Below are 13,987 nucleotides of genomic sequence, written 5' to 3' on the forward strand. Positions count from 1 at the left end.
CCAGACTGAACACTGAACCAACAGCTGCTCTGACGTTTCAAGACTAGGGAAAGCAAGCGTCAAGGCGCGAGGGAAGGTGCCCAGGAATCGGCGCTAGCCTCCCGATCCTCCCCGCCCCTTCATCCCCCCGGCATGCAGTGACATGATGGAAAATCCAAAGTTCCACCCGTTAATTGCACAACAATGGGCAGCTAACGCTATTATCGGAATACTGCCAGCTCCTGTCTTAGCAAATATAACTTTATTAGGGGAGAATAAACAAGAGGAGAGTTCATTGCTGGCTGTGGGAAAGGTACTCAGAGCTCCGGAGAGGGCTGCGGGTGTTGTCAAGGAGTGTCGTGCTTCATTCGGACTATATATTGCTCAATAGCACCTAGAGGCCTTAGCTGGGGTTAGGCACCAAACATTGTGCAAGGTGCTGTACAAACACAGTGTGAGACAGCTACTGCCCCAAAGAGCTTCCCAAGGAGACAAGAGGTGGGAGGATAATTATCCCCATTGTACAGATGCGGGGACTGATGCCCAGAGAGACTCAGGCCCAGATCCACAAAAGCGATTTAGGCTCCTAAGTTCCAGTGAGATCAATAGAAGTTCTCTGCCTCAGTAGCTTTGCGGATCTGGGCCTAAGTGACTGACCCAGGGTCACTCAGCGAGTCTGTGGCAGAGCTGGGAATTGTATCGAGATCTGCTGAGTCCCTGTCCAGTCCATTAACCACAGGCTCAGAGTGGTGACTGCAGGCTGAGTGGCAGGACGCTCCCATGGGCGCTTGGGCACTGAGGTTGTGAGAAAGTGATTAACCTCTGAAGCCCTGCACAGTCCGTTGGGTGTACCTGGAGTGGCCAGCAGGGATGTCCTTGCAGCATTGTACCTGCTGCCTCCCTGCCCACCTCAGGTGCTCCTGCTGGAGCACACAGCAGGGCAGTGGTCTGAGCCCTGGTCCTGGCGAGGGCACATGCCAGAGATCCAAGCCCACCTGCAAGAAACCTGCCCTGAGGCACATTCAAGAGAAAACCTGAGGCAGCGAGCCCACGCCTGGGTCGGCTGACTCGGGCTTGTGGGACTTGCGCCAGCAGGCTAAATGTAGCCATGTGGACGTTCCTGGTTGCAGCGTTTCAGAGCCTGGCTCCAGCACGAGCAGGAACATCTACGCTGCTCTTTCTAGCCCTGCTGCCCGAGCCTGAGTTGGCTGACCTGGGCTCTGAGACTCACGGCAGCGGGTTTAATTGCCCTGAGTCCCCTCCTCTGGGCTTCCCCAAGGAGACAAGCCAATGGCCCCCCAGGAAGTCTGTAGCAGAGGCAGGAATTGAACCCGGGTCACCCAAGTCACAGCCCATATAACAGTGTCTAGGTGTAAATCAACCCATCTCCCCCCTCGGGTGTTTGTTACCTGCAGCTCTTCTCATGACCAGCATTGCATATGTTGTAACTTGGAGCCAGAGCTGGCCCGGAAACTGCCCCCTGGCTCCCCCCATCTGAACTGCCCCACACTTTGGGAGAGTCCAGAGCTGGAGCTGCACTTCTGGGGCTACAGGGAGTTATGGGGAGAGTATTTTCAGCCCAGTTCTCCCCCACACTGGCTTGGGCCCTGATTCAAGGTGGCCCTGTAATTGACCCCAGGCATTGCAGGGCATTCCTGTGCGTGCTGGGTGAGAACCCTTTCCTCGAGATATCGGGGAGGGCGCTCTGGGTAGCAGAGAGGCAAACACTGTCGGGGTTCCCAGTATTGGGCTCAACAGAAATAAAGGGGGTAAATACCCAGACACAAGGGCTTCAGTGGTTACAATACAGAGCCGGCTAGCTACCCAGCCACCATTGCCTTGGCATGATGGAGCCCTCGACTGGCGGCTGGATGGGTTGGATAACCCTGTGCCCTCCACTGCCTGCCTAGATCGGTTGCCCCCAGCTGAGCCTGGGTGGCGGGAAGGGTCTCCACCAATGGAACCGGCCGGTTTGTTCCAGTGCGTAAGCACGTGGCTAATTCCAAGCACATGGGTCATTCCGCTGACGTCAACGCCGCGTCCCCCTGGGACTCAGCTGTGGAAATCGATGGGACTATCCGTGTGCTGGTGCTTAAGTCGCTGGCTGAATCGGCGCATGGAAGATCCAGAGTTCACGGGAATCAAGTGGAAAGTTTCCCGTTAATTTTAATAGGCCTCCATGATGCCACTAGAGACACGCACATCCCAAAAGGGGCAGGGTAAAAGGGGCGGGCTGGGGGTGGATTTATGCCTGAAATAAGGCCTGCAGACACTCGCATGTGCAGACACTGGCTTATCTCTGAAATAATCCCAATGACTTGAAAACCCACGGTGATACTCAATGAAAGAGACACTACTAGCTTCCTGGCTCTGTTAGCGACTGTAAAACTTCCTCGTTATCGCTGGCCCAGAGCAGGTTCACTGGCTTGGTCCAAAAAAAAAAAAAATGTAAATAAAGGTGAGGGTGAATTGGACATATCCTTGAAAACTTCCCCTCCTACCCCAAAGAACCGGAGATTTATGGCTTGGATCATCCTTTTTGCAGTTCTTTATCTTGTGTATATGTGAGTATGTATTGTCTTTGTAATAAAAACCCTCAGCCTAGGCAAATAAATTTGAAGAGACAGTTTTACTGACAGCTTTTCTCCTCCTCTGTGTAATAAAAAAAAAATGGAGTGAAATTTGAGATAGGAATGGTAGTGCAGGCTGCGTTTTAAGAGCAAGATAAAGGAGCCATACCTGGCGGGAGGAGAAAGGCGGATGCAAGCAGAAAGCCCAACGTGCAAGTGCCTTCCTGCTTTGCTCTCTCCTCTTCTAATCCTCTTCCCTGCCCCGAGCCCAAACACGGTGCACAGAAGTAAAATGAAGAGGGGCTGTGTCATTGATAGATGGAGTTCATAGCCGCAGGGTGTTGACTCAGTAAGCTGCAGCTGGAGTTAAAACCAAAAAACAGGATGCACTTGAAACGTTTTATGAGCATTTAGTACCCAACCCTACAAGATAAGGGTAATCAAATCTCAGGCTTCAGGGCACAGTTGATTGCCTGTCGGGGTCAGGAAGGAAGTTTCCCCTCCTCTATAGCAATTGGGCCAGCTGCATTATGGGAGATAGATGGGCTGCCTTCTTTTGAAGCACCGAGGCATGTGCTTGAGCTGATTTGAAAATGGAATATTACTGATGCTCTTCATCTGTGCATTGATCATCACCATTATCGGTACATTTATTGACCATCCAGAGCTCCCTGATGACCTCCTAGCCCCTTCCTCAAATTCCCAACAAGCTTCTCCCTGTGGTTTTATTTTGTTGCTGTCTTGGTGTAGCCATCCCTTCACTCTCATGTCCATAAACTCCTTGTCTGGAAGTGGGCACCGTCACTTTTGACCCTGATGGTTTTTATTCTACCATACGAGCTGTGGGCGAGGAGACCAGTCAGAGGAAAGGTCTGGGAGCCTGGGTGGTGTTGGGCAGAGTTGTGTGAATAACTGATGGCTTTGTTCTGAAAAGTCAACACCAAATATTAGGTTTGGGTTGACCCAAAACAAAATTTCTTTGAAATTTTCAGTGAACCAAAAAGTTGGGGGTGGAGGGAAGATTTCATGTCAAAAGAAATGTTTCATGTGACCCCAAACAAAACGTTGCATTTCATTTTCCTGCTTTTTTCCTCCTGTTTTCAGTGGAATTGAAGTAAATACTGAAAAGAGGTGTTTCGACTTGAATTGTTTTTTGGGGGGGGTCTGACAAACAATTTAACACAAATCTGCAAAATATTTTGGTTGAACTAAATCTGCATTTTTGGTGGGGAAAAAAAGTTCCGGCCAAAATAGGCTGCCCAGCTCCCACGCTGGATTCTCGATCAACCTGAGCCACTGTCAATCAACTCCAGGACGTCACAAACCTCACTGCGAGGCAAATGCTGCCCACCACCTGAGCTGAATTACAGACCCCAGACCTGCCACTGTTTACTAAGCAGCCTTTGCGTAATTCAGAGCGAAACATATTTGCCATCCAGGCAAAGCCCTTGCTGCAAAATGCCTTGAGGCAGCATGACCAGACTCCCAGAACCGCTCTGTGGCAGTAGCTTTGTGTTTATAATGTCATTCTCTGTGATGTACATGGCTGACTCCTTCTCCCGTGTATTTGCAAAGTGCTGCTCCTGGCTTTTATGAGCTCCATTTGTGCAAGCAGTTCCCATATAAGCCACTGAATGACTCTGAAATAGCTTCAAGGTGCCAGGAGCGCTTTATTCCCTTAGCACGTTTACTTCTTTGTTTTAAATAGAGATGAGCCCGACATGCACAATTTGGATCCAGGTCTAGGCCTTGAACAGCTCAGCATCCAGGAGCTGCATGGTGATTTTGGCCCTTTTTAGAGGTGAACACCTCTTGTGAAATTCATATAGGGGATATGGATTCCAAATGGATCGGACCTGAATCTGGATTCCTGATATTCTCAAAGTGTTTGGATCTGAGGGTCCTAGTTTGGGTCCTTCTCTAATTTTCAAAGGGGCCAAGTGAGAAATACAAGCTCTACGAAGAAATGGAAGAGCTAGTTAGAGCTTTAGTGGAATTTTAAAGTCGTGCAGCGGACATTTCACTGGTAGGTCCTTTAGTTAAGTGCATCTTTCTGGCTTGCTGAGATGTACAGAAAGAAGCCACATACGCAACAGACCCCCTTTGTGTTTAAAGGACACAGATCCACCTTTTATTTGCAGCAGCATTGGATTCATGCACCATAAATCTCTCCTTGCTTATGGAGAGCTAGGCTCCCCATTGCTTGCTGAGCCACGGGACACATGGACTTTCTCTCCCCTATGTTTCATCCTTGCCCCTTCCCTCGCCTAACACAAGAACTAGGGGTCACCATATGAAATTAAATAGGCAGCAGGTTTAAACCAAACAAAAGGAAGTATTGCTTCACACAACGCACAGTCAACCTGCGGAACTCCTTGCCAGAGGATGTTGTGAAGGCCAAGACTATATAACAGGGTTAAAAAAGAACTAGATGAGTTCATGGAGGACAGGTCCATCAATGGCTATGAGCCAGAATGGACAGGGAGGGGGTCCCGCGCCTCTGTGTGCCAGAAGCTGGGAACGGGCGACAGGGGACGGACCGCTTGCTGATTCCCTGTTCTGTTCATTCCCTCTGGGGCACCTGGCCCTGGCCACTGTCGGGAGACCGGAGACTGGGCTAGACGGACCCTGGGTCGGGCCCCGTCTGGCCGTTCCCATGTTCTCGTTGCAGCTGGTGGGGCCGACAGCGAGTGCACAGCGGATACAAGGGGAAGAGCAAATCAGGGAGGCTCCTTCGCGGTGCCCCCCACTCAGGGTTTTGACCCAGGGCTACTCCGCAAGAGGCACTGTCCCCGTCCACATGCAGCCAGGTCCCTCGCAGAGTGTTCAGGGTTCGATTTTTATCAGGAAGATGCTGAGACAAGCAGTAAAAGGCAGCCACACGGCAGGCTAAGTCATTTAAGTGGATCTAAGGCGTGTGCGCCCACGCAGCCCTGCTGCTTGGGAAGGCTTTGAAAGCCCCTGCCTGTTTCTTATGGCACCAGCACGGTGCAGGCGAGCTCCTGGACCCTCCGGCAGTTTGCGGGAATTGTAGCCCCACTGCCAGACCTCAAAAGCCAACTGTGTAAATAGTGGATCAAAGTTTCTTTCTTTTATTTTATCCTCTCCTCTGGATTATTTTTTGTTCTAGCTCTCTTCCATTTACTTTTTTTAAAACTTCATAATAATTTGTTTTTGAACAGCCTTAACCACAAAAAGTAAGTGTGTGTGTGTTGTGTGTGTGTGTGTGTGGGGGGGGTTGCATTATAAATCTGGGAGCTTTACAGAGAATGGAGTCGGGGGGGGGGGGGGGGGGGAGGCACACGACAGGGCAACTTAATCCCCAGCAGCCTTTTACAATAAGATTCCTTTAACGAGAAAATCAGATCAGCTGGCTGGAGATAGGAGTCAGAGAAAATGAAGCCAGAGAAAAGGCCCCTGCTCTTGTGATGGGATAGCAGGGAGCTTTGCAGAGATAACAGCCTAGCAGATGAGAGTGGGGTGTTTTTTTTAATCGTTTGTGGGAAAAGGAAATAAAAATTTAAAAGCGGGCAGAAAAGATGAAGGGAGACGGGGAGACACCTTCAAGGTTTGCACCTTTTCTGTCTTCTAGCTAAGGTCCTTACCTAGCCCCCATGACAAGAGCATCTGAGCCCCACACAATGGGTAAATAGAGTCAGCGTGCCAACACCCCTGGGTGATAGAGAAGTGATGTTATCCCCATACTATGGTGGGGTACTGAGGCCCAGAGAGACTTGCCCACAGTCACCAGGGAATCTGTGGCTGTGCTGGCAATTGGACTCAGGTGTCCTAAATATGAGGCTACTACTCTAATCACTGGACCGTCCTTCCTTGTCTGGGAGGAGCTGGGCGTTGGGTAGGGCTCAGTGATGGGGGTCTACGGTTTGGGGGATTGTGTGAGGAGGTAGATTAGTTTGTGTTACGTTTCTGTTCTTGCTAGGTGATTCCACTGGATCTTGGGGTAACTGATGTGTCTGCCTGTCTGAGGGCACATGGAGCATTGGATGGGCGCTCTTCTATTGTGATTTATAAAACATGTGATAAACAATTTTGGAGACGGGTCTGGTACCAAACTCCCGGAGCTAAACACCCTCAGACTCTGGTCTCTATCCCTGTAACAGGTTGGCCAACAACTCTGGATTGGAACCCCTCTAAACTTGGTAGTTTGGGCCAGTGTCTGATCATTAGGGGAAGTAGCTCTGCCCTCCCCCTCTCTCCCGCAGATTTTGGAAGGTGATCTGGGTTGGCAGGAGATTGAGGGTTTGCTGGCTGCTGGGCTTTACTATCAGCTAGCACTGACAGGGATGCAGAGGCAGCATGGGGCGGATGGCGTGGGGCTTGCGAGCTATGGGAACTAGCCCCATGAGCCGCATGGTTGGCTATTTTCTGTGTAACTTTCACGGACCAACGGAGGTCACTCCCATACATTGTGAAGGAGGAGGCTCCAGGTCTTTCTTCACCATGAAGACAAGACAAGATGGGAAAAGCCCATGGCCCCATGCAGAGCTGTGTGCTGGGGAAACATATGTTTTTGTTGCACAGGGTTTTGAGCTAGGCTGGATCATGGTTGATGAATAAAAAAGCCACCCCTGCTTTAGCCTGAAAGCTTGTGCATCAAACGTAGAGATGGAGCCAAATGGAGACTCCAGATCTGAACACCTCCTAGACTCTGAGGGAGTTTGGCTCTGAACTTGGTAGCTTGGACCCATCTCTGAATCAAATGGTGGTCCAGTAAGATGTACAATGCTGCTTTGTCTGTCTGCCCATTTAGGACAAGCCCAGCTATCAAATTCTTATACACGTGTTTGTCCTTGGCAGGTAACAGATGGTGGTACCATCAAACAGAAGATCTTCACCTTTGATGCCATGTTCTCCACCAACTACTCACACATGGAGAATTATCGCAAGAGAGAGGACTTGGTGTACCAGTCAACAGTGCGGTAAGCCATTCCGCCTCCATTGAAGAGGGTGCTCAGAACTTTCCTAAGTTATATGAGAGAGCAATTTCAGAGGAGTCCACTGGGTTAAAATATTGGCAGGAGGAGGGGGGGAGAGATTGTGTGTCTTCATCCTGGTCTGAACGGTGCAAACCTACCATGATGCAAACCATGCACAGACCACTCATTTTTAGGAGAAGTGTGACATATATAATGTACTCTCTCTGATGTAATGTACTCCACTGTCAGTAAATCATTACAGAATTGTTTGTGCCGGAGAGATAACGAGTGAGAGAGAGCACAGGCCTGGGAGTGACTGTAGCCTCGGGGCCTTATGCCAGAGAGGGTTCGCAGCCGAGAATCGCTAGCAGAGCAAGGCGCCTATCTCTGCGCGAGGGGCGGGAGGTAGCATACACCCCCCTGGTCAGCCTCTCCTGTTGGCTAGCTCAGGCGTGCTGGTGTTTGTGAACCACTGTTGAAGGAGTCATCTCTCCCCATCCGTTGCCTCTGCGCCTACCTCAGGCTTCGTGAATCCCAGTATGTGCCTGTGATTTTCTAGGTGCCTGTAAGTTAGTTTTGGGGCTCAGCATCACAACACCTAACGCCTGTTCTGCCTCCAGGCCCTTCTAACTGGTCAATAACTGCTTGAAAGGAGTGCAGGCGACCGGAAGCTTTAGCCAGGACTCATTGGCTCCACCGAGCGACAGGTGCTGGCATCAGATGCAAACGCGGTTGTCTGTCCATCCCCTTTACGAAGCCCCTTAGTTGCTGAAACAATTTTCTGGTCAGCAGTTGAACGGCTGGGCACTTCCCGCTCTGTCTGGTGACAGGCCGCAACATTTGGGATCCTTCCCACAAAGATATAGAGCCAGAGCCCAGGTGAGAGGATTTGACAGCTGTACAGAGGAGGCAGGCAAGATCCTGACGGTCAGCAACCTCGTCCACGTTGATGCAACCTCCCTGATCGCCCGTGGCCCTCACCTCTTCCTCACTGTGACCCTATCCTGGTATCTAGCTCCTCCCCCCCCCCCCCCCCGCCCCGGAAAGATGAAGTTTGAGCCCCCAGTGAATTTTCACTCCCAGTGAAATTTTGCCTGCCGCAGCATGCTGCGGGCTCTGGAGCATTCCAGGTACCGTTTCAGAGCCCTAAGGAAGGCACCAGAGCCTGGTCTGGATGCACCTAGGCTTCAACTCCATATTTTGAGGTGTGCAGGGCCATAGACCAGCACTTGGACAGTTTAATAGGTGGGGCCCCCATATACAGTTGTGGGCTTCCCATAGGTCTAGAGTCAGCCATGGCCTGGGTCACCCCAAGGCAGCAGAGGGCTCTCCAGTACCAAAGAGGCTTCGGAGACTGGGATTAAGGTTACGTAAAACATTACTGTGTCTGTACGAGATCTGAGCTGGGCCATTCCATTCTCCAGCAAAGTTCAGTTCTGTCCGTTGCTCATCTCCGAGGGCTTACAAAAGGCCATGATCACAGTGTGAACTCCACCCTCTGAGGCCCGGGATGGAATCTCATGAGTTTGGGTTGGCCTCCTGGGGCCCAATTCTTCACAGCCCAGCATCTTGCGCGGTCACTTACAGCAGTGCCGTGGGGCTGGAATGTTACCGGATCTGAATTGTTGCATTCTGCACTCACGTGGCCCTGGTGCAGGGAACCGGAGGCTCATACCCAGGGGCTCTCCTCTCTGGAGCCCATGTCAAGCATGGTAATGTCTCCAAGGACTGCGACTGAAATCAGGATGCTCAGTCGCTCTGACCTTTTCTGTGCCCATTCCACTGTCATTGCCTGGAGAACCCCTGAGGAAGAGGCATATTGGAAGCCAATCAAAGCGCAAAGCATGGCCAACAAGCCAACCACGCATTGTAAATCATAATGTTCATCCTCATGACAAAGACCATGATGAGAAGGAGCGAGAATCCGCCTTGCCAGTTCTGTTGTGGCAGCTCCTATCTTCCTCTCTTTCTCTGCATTGTCTCTCCTGACCCAGTTCTGAATATCTGCCGATCTTTGCAAAGGCTGATTGGAAACTTGGATGCTAGTACTTTGTCTCATGATAGCTGAAAGTCTGCGAGGCTGCTTTTTAGTGAAACGAGAGCAGCTGCTTTTGATGGACATGTCAGGACGTGACATGTTGGTGCAATGGTTCTTTCCTACCTGCGCTCATCCAAAGAGCGAGGGGGGAAGGGAGGCGTTAGAGAGGAAGAAAGCTTTTAAACTAAAATTAAGGGAAGGGAGCGGGGGGAGGAAGCCAACAACCCAAACATTATATGAAGAGGAATCAAGTTAGAGGCAAGGGCTGCTGGTGCTTTTGCAAGATTGGCGACAGGACTTCAGGGATAAGAATGCCACATTTACATATAAATGAAGATATTTACAAATTAATGCATTTCAAGCAAGAGAAAAATCCCGGCATCACAGCTGTCAAGGCTTCATCCTCTCTTGCAGTGGGAGAGGGAGAGAACGAGGCGAGGAAGATTACCAAAACGCATGATAGCAGGAACGGTGCAGTTTTCAGAGGCAAGATGCGGGGGCGAACTGTGCTTGCTCTGATAGCTTCTCCCTGCCCTTAGCCCTTCGGGGCAGGAAAGACGGGGCATTTAAAGGCAGAAAGAGCGTCCAGCCATCCAGTATAGCCTGAGCATCTCCCTGGAAATTAGGAACGGATTGAGGAGCTTGGTACTCTAACCACATGTAATATAGACAGAATCCCCATCGTTCCTGCATAGAATTGTCTGATGAGCTCCACCTGTTTGTTTCTCCTTTGCCTGTTGGTCCTGTATGTTCAGGTAGCCGTTTGTGTCCAGATCTTCTTCTTGACTTAGTTATGATGACCTAGAATCATCATAGAATCATAGACTATCAGGGTTGGAAGGGACCCCAGAAGGTCATCTAGTCCAACCCCCTGCTCGAAGCAGGACCAATTCCCAGTTAAATCATCCCAGCCAGGGCTTTGTCAAGCCTGACCTTAAAAACCTCTAAGGAAGGAGATTCTACCACCTCCCTAGGTAACGCATTCCAGTGTTTCACCACCCTCTTAGTGAAAAAGTTTTTCCTAATATCCAATCTAAACCTCCCCCACTGCAACTTGAGACCATTACTCCTCGTTCTGTCATCTGCTACCATTGAGAACAGTCTAGAGCCATCCTCTTTGGAACCCCCTTTCAGGTAGTTGAAAGCAGCTATCAAATCCCCCCTCATTCTTCTCTTCTGCAGGCTAAACAATCCCAGCTCCCTCAGCCTCTCCTCATAACTCATGTGTTCCAGACCCCTAATCATTTTTGTTGCCCTTCGCTGGACTCTCTCCAATTTATCCACATCCTTCTTGTAGTGTGGGGCCCGAAACTGGACACAGTACTCCAGATGAGGCCTCACCAATGTCGAATAGAGGAGAACGATCACGTCCCTCGATCTGCTCGCTATGCCCCTACTTATACATCCCAAAATGCCATTGGCCTTCTTGGCAACAAGGGCACACTGCTGACTCATATCCAGCTTCTCGTCCACTGTCACCCCTAGGTCCTTTTCCGCAGAACTGCTGCCTAGCCATTCGGTCCCTAGTCTGTAGCGGTGCATTGGGTTCTTCCGTCCTAAGTGCAGGACCCTGCACTTATCCTTATTGAACCTCATCAGATTTCTTTTGGCCCAATCCTCCAATTTGTCTAGGTCCTTCTGTATCCTATCCCTGCCCTCCAGCGTATCTACCACTCCTCCCAGTTTAGTATCATCCGCAAATTTGCTGAGAGTGCAATCCACACCATCCTCCAGATCATTTATGAAGATATTGAACAAAACCGGCCCCAGGACCGACCCTTGGGGCACTCCACTTGATACCGGCTGCCAACTAGACATGGAGCCATTGATCACTACCCGTTGAGCCCGACAATCTAGCCAGCTTTCTACCCACCTTATAGTGCATTCATCCAGCCCATACTTCCTTAACTTGCTGACAAGAATACTGTGGGCTAGATCCTAGGCTAGATCCTCAGGGGCTGTCAATTGACATCACTCCATAGGCTTCCAGGGACAGCTGGTTGAACATTCTCAAAAGCACCGAAGTGATTTAAGAGTCATGCCAGGTTTACACTACAACATTTTGTTGGCATAGCTGTGTTAATCAGGGGTGTAAAAAACTCACACACACCCCCCAGCTGACAAGCCATGCTGGCAAAAATAACATTAACCCAGTGTATCTGCAGTTACGTCAGCAGAAGAGGGCTTCTAGCTAATATAATTTGGGGAGGTGTGTTCCTGTGCTAGCAGCATCTACACTGGGAGCCTCTACCAGTACAGCTATACCAGCAAGGCGTTTGTACTGTAGACAAGGCCTAAGTCCCATTCTGAAAAGTGGCATAGGCACTTAGGAGCCTAAAAGACTCATTCAAAGTCAATGGGACTTAGGCTCCTAAGGCACTTACGTGCTTTTGAAAATTTTACCCAGAATCTTTGTCAATGCCTAGAGAACTGTAACTATGATCAGGGCTATGTACCATATGTACAGTCCTTGATCCGAAGAGCTTTCAGGCTAAACAGACGAGATAGACAGAGGACAGGAGGGGAAACTGAGGCAGGAAGTGATGTGCTCAAGTCACACTTACAGGTCAGTGGCAGGCCAGGGATAGAACCTGGGCATTCTGAGTCCAGTCCAGGGCCCTACCCACTAGGCCACACTGCCTCGTCAAACCATTGTCACAGATAATTGTTTTAATTACTCATTGCAGCACGAAACACCCTGTTTTGTCCCAATCCCAAAATACATCAGTGCCTTTTTTCCTAAGCCAAGGCAACTACGTTGTAATTGATCTCTATTCATAACTCACTCCACATAGACCTGAATCATTTGGTCGGCCTGACCTGTCCCTTTGATTCTCACAAACATTCTCCCGATGATAAGGTGACTGCAGAATTGCTCACAATACTGTACTTTCAATGTGATCCCATTAGGGCTTTATATAGAACTAGGGATTCTGTGGATATGTGGCCAATAAATTCCCTACTGTCTCCCCCCATCGTGCATACTCGCACACAAGCGCGTGTACTCAGCAGTTAGGGTTCCAGATAACTTTACTGCACAGGTCTCCAAGGGAAGGTACCGCATGACAGACTGTTGGCCATTCAAGCCTCTTTCTCAGCTGTTTGTTAGGACACGAACAGCCATTCAGGCGTTCCCTGGAGAGAGAGGCACCTGCTCAGGCCTCACCATGTAAAAAGAGGAGCTTTGCCTTTCAATTTGTACTGCTCCTTGCTGGAGAGTGGATGTGGTTTTTCCAGGAGGGAGAGGAAAGTGTTAGGAGGACAGGACAGGCCACCTCATTGCCTGCCGAATGGAAACAAAATCATGCCTGCTCTGATGACATCGATTTCATTTCAATTCCCCAAATAATGAAAAGAAATTATTTCTTCCTAATGCACCTCTTTCTTTTTGGTGTCCTTTCTCTCTCTCTTGTTTGGCCCCCTTTCCACCCTCCTTTACTTCTTCCCCATTTCCTTTTTTTTTCTCCCTCTCCCTTCCCCCTTTACTCTCTATCCCTTCCTCTCTTTATATTTACCATTTAGCAGCCAACCTTTCCACTACACTCTCTGCTCATCTTTCTTTCTTTCTCCTGCATTCCCTTGCCCTTTCTTGTTCACTCCTTGCTGAGAGTCATTTTCTTTGTAACACACTCATAAAAAGAGAGGGAGGGAGAGAGAAGCTGCTAATTAATTAATTAGCTCTCACTTGTTTCCCTGTTTTAAAGCCTGGCCTTGGACTCCAAATCAGATAATGTTGTATTTTTCAGCTCTGCTTGATTTTTTTGTGCAGTGTTCTCTTCCAAGGGGTTGTGGGTAATATAGACAAAATCCTGGCGCTCTGGAGCTGCTCCTTCCGCTCTGCCTTCACCTGAGCGCGTGGGCTGTGGTCTGTCCATGCCATTAGTGTCCTTCCCCTGCAGGCCAGGACCACCCTAGTTAAGCTGTTTAGGGGTGCACTTTGACATAGTACCCTGCCAAGTGCCAGCCTGGCGGATGGTAGGCACCAGGATGTACTCTGCCTCCACTCCCCCCATGGGCTCCAGGCTCAGCTGCAGCCTTGACATTTGGAATATTTTTCTGTCCAAGGCTCCATGTGTGACCACCAGCATCTCGGCCAGCACCAGGGATCCGCAGAGCTGACCACGTGGGTCTCTGTAGCTTGAGCTGAAGAGCAGGCTCTGTAGCGGGGGTGGAACAGACTCACATCCTGAGTCTGTTCCAGGCACGGGTTAAGACACACGACATGCTCGCCAGTGAGTTACAAACTGTCTCTGCACAAGCCACTACGTGTAGAATGGCCACCGCTACAGATGGAACCAAGGACCACCAGAGCGAGAAGCACGCAGCCATCGTTACCGCTTGAGCTAAAGAGCCGGGTTCCTTTCCTGCAGCTGCAACAGACTCACGTCCTTGGTGTACGGGCCCAAAGGGGGATGCACTGAAGCCTAATGCACTGACCAGTGGGCTACACCCACAGCCTAATG

The 13,987-nt window shown here is 50.1% G+C and overlaps 1 protein-coding gene across 2 annotated transcripts in view; it reads left to right on the forward strand.

The window, feature by feature from the left end:
• IGSF21 (immunoglobin superfamily member 21) overlaps positions 1-13,987 on the forward strand; it is a 267,027-nt gene that overhangs the window by 150,650 nt on the left and 102,390 nt on the right. For both annotated transcript variants that reach the window (XM_048824717.2, XM_048824716.2), the window contains exon 3: positions 7,368-7,489. In XM_048824717.2, the coding sequence (XP_048680674.1) occupies positions 7,368-7,489 (122 nt within the window). The remainder of the gene's footprint in view (positions 1-7,367; positions 7,490-13,987) is intronic.

Source organism: Caretta caretta, chromosome 18 (assembly GCF_965140235.1).
Source record: "Caretta caretta isolate rCarCar2 chromosome 18, rCarCar1.hap1, whole genome shotgun sequence".
Classification (NCBI taxonomy): Eukaryota; Metazoa; Chordata; order Testudines; family Cheloniidae; genus Caretta; species Caretta caretta.